The 10,000-nt window shown below is 42.2% G+C and overlaps 1 protein-coding gene across 1 annotated transcript in view; it reads left to right on the plus strand.

Moving 5' to 3' along the window:
• The window catches only part of LOC138060307 (protein sidekick-2-like), a 46,750-nt gene extending 39,886 nt beyond the window's left edge, over window positions 1-6,864 (plus strand). The window contains exons 29-32 of the mRNA XM_068906045.1: window positions 1-139; window positions 1,127-1,264; window positions 2,405-2,516; window positions 3,593-6,864. The exon at window positions 1-139 is cut by the window's left edge and continues 41 nt beyond it. Coding sequence (XP_068762146.1) covers window positions 1-139; window positions 1,127-1,264; window positions 2,405-2,516; window positions 3,593-4,742 — 1,539 coding nt within the window. The 3' untranslated portion in view covers window positions 4,743-6,864. The remainder of the gene's footprint in view (window positions 140-1,126; window positions 1,265-2,404; window positions 2,517-3,592) is intronic.
• Window positions 6,865-10,000: the final 3,136 nt, after the last annotated feature.

A 10,000-nucleotide genomic window follows, 5' to 3' on the forward strand; every position in this document is an offset into this window, starting at 1 on the left:
GAAACAAAACGAAATCAGTCCTACGTTTACTTCACGGTGGGCAATCTTAAACCAAACACTGGTTACCGGTTTAGAATCATCGCCTGGAACGAGGTGGGAGCCTCACCACCTTCGGATCCCTCCGACAAAGCATTTACAGGTCAGTCTGGAATTGATATTGTACACTCTCAATATGGGTTTGAGCAAATTCTTTTTACAACATTTCTTGGAGAAAGTCGTAGGTTGGAGTCTTCGTTGGAGCAGATCTGTCTGGAGTTGCACGTTATGAGATGCACGCTAATATCGATAAGCGTCACTAACAGCTCTGAGAAATTTTGGTCATCGAGACCAAGAATGTGCTCGATTATGGACAAGAATGAGACATATCGTCATGATCATTTGACACGCTCGACGCAACCAACGAGGCGCCTAGCGCCGAGCGCCTGTTGGCTATAACCAGTATCGCATCCACAAAGCGCGAATGGAATAATTATTTTATTAAATTTTCATTAAATTCTGAACGCTTGGACACTTGGAAATTAAAGCCAATCAGTTTCCAGCTTGGCAACACGTGATGCAATCAGTTTCCATGTTAAGTCATAAGGTGTTTGAGCCGATAACCGAGATTTAGTGAACCAATCAGAAAACCCGAGGTTGAAAATTTAATAAAACGTTATAAACATACGATCAAAACGCGGATTCGATATATATGTTGCTCTTCGAGCCTCTCCAGTCTTCTGCCATGTAATGTCTAATCGTTGTTGGAAGAAAGGATGTCTCGGGATAGCTTACATGTCGTCAAAGGACATACGGCCTGTTTCATCATTTCTTTCATCGACGATTTGACATTTTTACGTGGCGTGCGACTGAAATAGATATCGAATCATATCATTTTATTATATTTTAGTGCGCCGTATGTGCAAAAAGACGTTATGTCTAATTCTTGCCCTCGCTAATAGCGAAAGCGTGGTTTTCACTAGAGACAAAACCACTCTTTATATGGGTAGTATCTGACGTCACAGCGTTCCTGTCACGTGGTTGCAAACCAGTCTTTTAACACTACATTCTTTTACCTCCGTTGCTGACCAAAGCTGTTTCCAATTATAGATGTAACATGCATTAACATATTCTTTTCTTGTTGCTGTAGGTGACCCGATAAATGTTGGAGAAACTTCGCAAGTTTATTACAAGCGGTGGTGGTTCATTTTACTGATGGCCTTCTTCGGTGTTTGTCTCATTGTTCTTATCGCAGGATTCATTTTTGTTTGCTACCGCCGACGAAAATGTGAGTGGAAACTACTTTGGAGTTCAGCTTGTAACTATTAAGTCCTGTTTTATCTTGAAATGTTTTACACTGGTTGCCCTTGTTGGGTTTTTGGGAAAAAAAGCGTTCTTGTACCAGAATATCCTGCAAGCGGCAAACTCCTATTGATTTATATCTGTTCTAGCTTTTGTGGCCTCGAACACCCAATCTTTTTTTGAGACATCATAACAAGCCAGAGTAAATTTGCTGAGGAGAACAGGACAGACTGTAACAGTACCGTGGACTCGTTGCTCTTCTTTGTGCAAATAGTTTATGGTTTTTTTTAAACTTCCAGCAGAGTTTATGAACTAGGGTTATGAAACCGGTCCCACGGTTTATACTCCTCGTCCGTGAAGACTTGCGGAAAGTCTAGCAATTTGCGAGTTTGCCTTAGTAATTACAAATGCAGCACTTGTAAGACCCTGAGGGCTGGTCCGGCGGGTTTTCGAACGCGTGACTTCCCGCATGATAGTATAACAACAACAACAAAAAACTTTCCTTTAGTACCAATCCGAAATAAAGTTACAAACGTATGTACACAGTACCAAATAAAGGGCCGGTCACGATTTTAACGCCAAAAATCAATTCTGCCATTGTTTCGAGTAAAATTTCACGGTCCTGTTTATTTTTTTAATTATTTAACACCCTATAAAAGAAGCCGCTTAACCCTTTGTTTTTACTCGTATTCATCCAAAAATGATGGTAATCCAAGATATTCACGAACAGTCAGGTGACAAAACGGGGATGGAACCCTGTAAAGATTTTCCCCAGGGATATAAAAAGTGATCTTTTAAAATTGTACGGACAAATTGCCGTAAGGGGCTTTTTTATCCCTCAAATATCACAAGGTTCTGTCTGGGACTACAGTTGATTGACAAATAATTGACAATGCCTAATGTGACAGGTCTGTTAGAGCGCGTCTTTGTCTTCAAAATCTCCTTTTTGAAGAAAGAGAGGGATTTCTGTCACCTGTAATATGCCCGCAAAATTTCGGGATTTTCGAGAAAAAAGCACTCCACTTTACATTTGCCTTAACAACCCAACAACACATGGACAATATTCGGGACAGCAAAAACTGCATTTAATTGCAATGAAGTAACAATTTTCCTAACTGTTTTACAGACGCCGAAAATGTGTCATCTGCGGGTGGCTCCACCAATCCAAGTACTCTGGAAAGGAGGAATGGCTCAAGAAATGGAACCATCAGAAGTGGAACCTTCCCTAACGTGCAAATGTATGTCCCAGCTCATTCCCGTGGCAATTTCGACCACGTTTATTTAGTTGGTTGCGTTTTGAATCGCCCACAAGCTATTGTACTCCTTTTGTCAGGAGGAAAGAAACTTCTCGAAGCTACAAACCCCACTCACTTATGAAGCCTAGACGAGCCAGGGACAGATTAGTGGGAGCCAGGTTTTCTCACCACAAGGCAACACTGCTTCATGCAGTGTTAGCTTCGTGTCTCTGTTATCGTTACCGTCCTTTTTACAGTTGTCCCTCATCGATGTCATTGATCGCTCTGTTAGGCTTCGGTTTTGTCATCTAATGAATGTTTTTGCCTGTATACTTACCACTCTACTAGATTAGCCCTGATGTTTTTAGCGCGGACTACCCTTGTGCTTCAACGTTTTTGTGAAATAGTGTAATAATTTATGATAATGATGATGATGTTGATGGTGGTGCTTTTCCGATGCAGACTTAAGGACGGTGCCTACTAATTCAAAGACATTTTTGCCCCAGTTTATGATTGTGCAGGAACAATGTAGATCTCAACAAGTGTTACTCTCGGTTTTCACATGACGTCACGGCCGCCATGTTAGAGCCCCTAAACAAAGAAACGGCGGCCATGTTGGAGCCCCGACCAAATCCTACGGGAATTTAACTCTATTATTATGCAAACGTTTTCTTTTGTTTTCGTTAAAAACATGGCTGTTGATCACGTGTGTGAAAACTAACAATTGAAATCCAAGAAGAAAATTGGGGGTAACCACGCATTTCCCAAAGACAATTCATGAATAATATTTGTAAACAGCTTTAAAATACAATGTATGTAGCAAGCAATGTATGGCGTTCTTTCTCAAACTGAAGCTTAATTATCTCTCAAAAATGCATGGTTATCCCCAATTTCCTTTTTGGATACCAAGAATACTTACTAAGATCTACTTTCTCCAGATAGTGTTAAACCGCGCAAAAATATCCATGTATTAGTAAGCATCACCAATAGGAAACTCGAGTATCTCGAGATGCGCAGAACGTATGCGCAATAACAATAGTAGACACCGTCCTTAACTGTCTGTTTTTTTCTCTTCCCAGTACTTACCGAGACACTGAAACCGCAGAAGATGAAGTCAGTAGCGTGGGCTCAAAAGAAGAGCTATCAGATGATAGCGACAGTGGAGTGTCAGAAGTTACTTACAAACGCAAGGCTGACTTCTCTCTTATGAACCGCAACAACAAAAATCCTAATCACACGCAAGGGAGAAACTCACTCGGCCGACCAAGATCCATGCAGGGGGCCAGACGAAACCGAGATCTCATCGGACACACAACTGAAGAATCCGATGTTCCCGACGACGCTCCGATTAATAGAGGCCTCAAGTCGTTTTCGGTCATGTCACTTCCGAGGGATCAGCGAGACGGACCCCCAGCTTATGACGGCCGCAGATATATGGCCAAATCCGCTGACAACTTGGATCGTATTCATCGATCTCGACTTCCTCCCGAGGCAGTAACGTCATTCATGTCACATGATTTCGAAAATCAGCAAAATAGACGCGGCTATCGGTACAACGAGGAGCCGGATTTACGCCCCACGGCCCGGGGATCCGCAGGTTCGGTACGAAGGTCACGTGATCAGGTAGATTTCAACGACGACAGCAGTTCACCCCCACAATCGCCGTCTCGGCCAAACCTTAATGAATTTTCGTACTCACCAGATACGCGCAGGAGCAGAAGACAACCGAGAACTGGGAGTTTCCGTCGAGCACTCGAGTTTAACGGAAATCCTCGGGACTCCGACGGGAGCTCGAAATACTCCGATCGTGCTTCGTCAAGTAGCAACGACCATCGCGACACTAGAATTCTTGTGGATCCCAGAGGCAAACCAAGGATTCAGTACGATGAGGAACCTGGGCGAAGGAGACGACCTAAGCTCAGTGAACTCCCAGTCCCAGAAAAAGAGCCAGGGTATCGAGTCCGTTCTTCTTCCCCGTCTTCAAGACCTCGAGGCCCACCTTCTCCTTCTTCTCCTGTTTCTCCGGCTCCCTCATACCACGTTGCTGACCCGATGTTAGCTGGGAAGAGATCCCTTGTCCCTTCCCGCGGCTTCAGTCGGGACGCGGCGCCCACTGATATTTCATACCGCAGAAATCAGCCTATTATGTCCGTAGACATGAACGCTTACAACAACGAAAACTACACTTCAAGTGAACCACATATCTCATCTTACTCTTCCTTCGTGTAATGTTTCAGCTAGGTAAAGTTTTTCAAAGGTTAGCTTTAATGTATGGGAAGTCAACCTTTTAATGTTAAGGTGATCAGAAGTTCCCTATAAAACCCTAGCTCTTATGCATTTTTACATCCAACGCGGAGACATTTTCTAATCTTTGCTTGGTTCAAGTGGCCGACCCAATGAACATCACATCGTGCAAGGAATGACATGAGCAGTTCACGTCACCTCTAATGTACTTGTTCTGACTTACTTTAAAATCACACCGAAGTTTTGAGGTAGGTCAGCATCCTCCCCCAAAAGGGCTACGATTCTTTTGGTCAGCAACAGGAGCGCATGAGCAATAGCGCTTAACTTAAGCAGATTAGCGTCACGACGTTTTCATAGACCCAGTTATTTTTAAATTGATTTTCCCGCGAAAGCAGAGCTCTCCAGCCAATCACAAGCCTTACAGGATTGTTACCCGTCCGAAACTTAGGCCCGTTCCAAACGCCGCTCCAGTCATGCATCGAACCTAAGTCAATAAAGTTCAACTTAAGAGCGACTTCGGGGCAACGACTGATTCATACGTCGTACCTGTGGGTCACACCAAACCCACCACCTGTGGGTCGCACCAAACTAACGATCACGTAGGGGCTTGGGTAATGTTATAACTTCTTAGGTTAGGAAGCTTACAAATTGTCTTGATTTAAGCGTTTCGTTCGGCACATGACCGGAACACCATATGAATCAGCCGTCGCTCCATGGTCGCACAGTGCGACAGAGCCTGCCGAACTTAACGTTGTTTGCCGATCTAAACCTAGCCTTCGAACGCCGCTCGTCTGCCGTGCTCAACTCAGTAGTTATGTTAAGCGACACACAACTGTAGCGGCGTTTGGAACGGGCCTTATTTTTAAGGTTATTGAAAAACGCCTCCGCTTATAAACTGATCGTGACAAAGAACTATCATTAGAGTGCCACGCTCCTGCTTGTGGGCGCTTATCAGCACCGACTTGCTTGTTTCGAATCACGCGCAGTCGCAGTTAAGGTCAAGTCTTGTGACCGTTGGTAACCAATTGTCATTTCAAATTTCGGAGACCGCGCAGAAGGGCCGGAAGTCCACTACTTTCGGATCCCCCATTTCGAAACAAGCCAGAGCTTGTCGGTGCTTTCCGGGAGTAGGGAACTAGTGTCAAGTCAAGAATTCACCTACGATTTCAAGACGCTGCAATAAGCGACTCTATCATTTCATTGGTTATGATGCTCCGGTATATTGACGTCCATATTCTTGTGAAAAGCTCGTCATGCTGTAGATTGTCCTCGGGTTAGTTTTGGTTGTAAGAAATTAATGGGGAAAGTGAACTTTTATATTTGATAAAAACAGAATTGAGTGGAATAGGTGTACATAGCAACATTTTTATATCAGTAGTTCTGTAAAAACTTATTTTTGTATTCGACGTGCTTTCAAATCAGTTCCTCTAAAAATCGCTATAGCTTTTACACGCGGGCAAAGATAACTTTCGTGAAATGTTCTTTAAATTTTTTCAATAATTGTTTTTGAAAATAGCGAGCGCCTGTTTAGGCCCAGTAAAACAAGCAACATTTTTCGTGCAACTTGTCGCGCAAAAGTAGACGTTCCTTTTACTTTTTGCAACTTGAAAATTTGTTGCGCAAGAAGGTGGTAATACGCGCCTCAAACCATCTCAACTTGCAACGTAACATTGTTGCGCGACAAGTTGCACGAAAAATGTTGCCCGTATTAATGGGCCTTTATCCAATTGACAATAATTCCAAATTGATGAATGAGTTAATCCTGTACCTTAAATTAATACTTTTTCGTGACTTCAGTAATTACAGCTAAGATATCGTTGACGTCACCTATTGTCATTAATGTGCCTGCCACAAAAGGGTCTTGTGCTTCTGTGGTTGGCACATTTGTCAACAAAAACAATGTTTGTACACAGATATCTTCCCTGTATTGGAAAGTTTGTGGAGCAAAGCTTTGGAAACGGCCATTGTCACGAAGTGCACAATACGGTTTTATTTAACTCTTTTCGATCGTATCCGATCAAAATATCTGTAGATAGCTTTTGCTGTTGTGGGGGGTTAATTAATGTAGTGCTTTAAATGATTTGTATAAATGCGTTCATCTGGCACGGAATCGACTGACTTTTATCTCTCCAAATTGATTTCGTTTGATGGTTTTCAATTGGTTCCCCGAGGGACCAGACATTAAGTGCTTTGTTATATATTTAGACTTTCTCTTCAACAACCGCAAGAAAACAAACAAAGACAGCAGGAGATGCTTTTCCAACCTCAATAACGAATAAACAATCACTTGAATTGTGCTTTGTATCCGTCGTAGGCAACAACTGCGGAATTGTATACCGGTCGAGATACTTAAAATTTGACCAAGGGTCCCGTGACCAAGAATCAACGAATCACAGTGCTCGTTTTGTTGAGTAGAATGCACGAGTTGCATGGTCTTGCGTTTCATTTTACAACCCAAGCGTTAAGTTCCCCTCAAACTTAGAAAGGGTCATCTCATCCGGAGCATAGTTGATAGAGAGGAATGTTTATGAAACCCGTGGACTTTCCAACCTAAATCTTGGTATCTTTGTTTGCTCCTAACAACAACAACAACAACAACAACAACAACAACAACTTTATTTAGCTAAATACAATAATTAATGGATGGCTTGCCCCGCAAATAGCTAGAGAAAGCTAATCAAGGCGGGGCAAGTCAATTACAAGAACACACCTATAAAAGACAATAAGGTTACACAAAAACACTAGTTTAACAAATTAAAGATACTGATTACAAAATGTTTGCCGATCTTCCACACCAGTCCCCTCTATTAACTATGTCCGGAGGTGGTGGATTCCATTCGGGGTTTTTGTCCTTTCTTGTGTGTCTGAGCTAATAGACCTAATCGGCTAACTTAATGTTGTACCCAATTCCAATCCTTTGGGAATAAAACGTCTTGTTCCATGTATCTCCACATCATTTAAACGTGAATGCCACATTATAATTCAAATACAATACACAAAGAGTCTTAATTAACCCCGGAAGATTTGTATTGGGAATGCATAAATGGCGGCCAAAAAAATATTCTTTTGTTTATGTGCTTTTTGGTGAAAATTTCTTTTGCTTATTTTGTTTTCAAGATTGACTTCTTCTAATGTAAAGTTTTGCCGAATATCAGCGTTGAACAGCATTTTGGGGTAAGGAAATAAGCTCCTTGGTTAATTTTTAATCTGGGATTAGTGTTAATCGCGATCGGCTTTTGAACAACCGGGCCCTGGAGTAAAGTAACGAATAACCACTGATGTTGCGCGGTTTAATGTCAATGCTTTATTTAGATGTCCGTGTTCTGGATTATGAAATCGCAGATATAGGATTCTATCTCATGAACAGAAACCAGCGGCTGTCACAGTGATATGTGTATCCCCGCACACATATCACCAGTAATATGTGTATCCCCTTCAAAATGGCGGCCAGTGATAAGTGTATCCCCAACCCCCTCCCCTCTACTTCAGTAAATACCATTTGGAGCTGCGCCCCTCGTGGCTTGTGTGGACGATCAAGCGACTCGAACAAACTTAAAAATATTTCCAGTCCTCTAGTTCAAAAGGGCTTAGATCACAGCTGATGCTGTGATTTTTTTTTCTTGATCCTAAAAACATTCTGGGGACAGAGTACATACTGAAACTGGAACACCCTCTTACAGTTTATGCAGCGGCTAAAGATTTGTAGAAATTTGTTGTGTGGTGTGTAGTGTAGTGTCATCCCTCCTGCAACGCTTTATCTCCACTGTTCAAGATCATTGCCGTGTTTTGCATCCATACTATTCTACAATCTCGGAAAAAACTGTTGAGACAGTGACACAAATTCACCTCCATTTTTACACACCCCTACTTACTCCCCCCCCTTCCCACTTCCCTCCCCCCTCAGTCAATGTTGCTGATTATTGTCCTATGTTCTACAGTATATTTCCGACCAAGATAAGGCAACATTGAGTTTGGAGGGAGGGGAAAGGGCGGCATTTAAGCGGAACGTTTGGATAAGTTGTTGGAGTACCAAAAATGTCGCTTTGTTTCAACAGGTTTTGTCCGAGATTGTAGGTCAGTGATACACATATCAGCAGTATGTGAATCCCCTTGCGGCTTTTGTGAGATTTTTAATCGAGAAATCCCCAGCTATATAAACACGTCAGGGACGTTGGACGACAGTTGGCTTTTCTTTAAATCATGGGTTAATAGCAAGTTTAACGGCTTTGTGCATGGGGATACACATATCACTGAATCATAAAATTATTAGTGATATGTGTATCCCCTGCATGACCTTTTAGAAAAATGTTTTGATAACAGAGTTTGAAACTCCACGGATGTCCCTAGCTGTATATAAACAAGGTAAACATGGCCTAACCCTCCATGATCTAGCTTGATCTAGTGCTCTAACCACTGAACTACAGGAAACTCTGTGGTGAGCAAGGGCGAAATGTGGGTAATGAATTGCATAACTCAGTCACATAGTCAAATTTCTTTCCCATACACACGGCTGTCATATTTGAGATAACCACATATGACCTTAAATAATGGAAACAAAAATTGTCATTAGCAAATGAAAAAACAATTCAACGGGCTCGGTATCTTTTTGTGCTTGAACGCCTCTTAGTTAGTTTGTGCCACTTATCAGTCATATAGCTGGCTTTCTTAAGGCTTAGCAGATTGTTACGCTCTTTGGAGGCGTTTTTCTGTTTTTGCCTTAATTTAATTTGTTTCACTCGTTCTTCTGACTTCTGCAGGGTGTATTGGGTTGTGGCCATGAGGTAGGTTGGGGGTGTCGCAAATTTAATGTACCTAGTAGGGATCTTCCAAATTTTCTGGATAGTAGATAATGTTTCATCATTCCCCCCCCTCCCCCCCAATAAGTTTTTGTGAACGCTCCATAACGCAAGCAAAGCATCCCAAGCATTTCAAGCATCTAAGGCACAACAAGGAAAGATGCCTTGTAAGGATATGTGTATAGGGAGACTGTATATATGGGTTATTGACCAAGCTTGTTCGGTATTGGCCAAGTTCTTTTTTTGCGTGTTTTTGGACCGAGGCGAAGTCGAGGTCCATAAACACGCAAGAAAAAGAACGAGGCCAATATCCAGCCATCTTGACCGAACAAGCTTGGTCAATAAAGGAATGAAGGGGTAGTTTCTAAAGAAACTGTGGTGCTGCGTCGGTGGGGAAGTAGTACACAAAAATTTGGTTTTATCAACGGAGTTGATAATGTAAATTGG

The sequence above is a fragment of the Montipora capricornis genome, chromosome 8 (assembly GCF_036669925.1).
Source record: "Montipora capricornis isolate CH-2021 chromosome 8, ASM3666992v2, whole genome shotgun sequence".
In the NCBI taxonomy this organism is placed as follows: Eukaryota; Metazoa; Cnidaria; class Anthozoa; order Scleractinia; family Acroporidae; genus Montipora; species Montipora capricornis.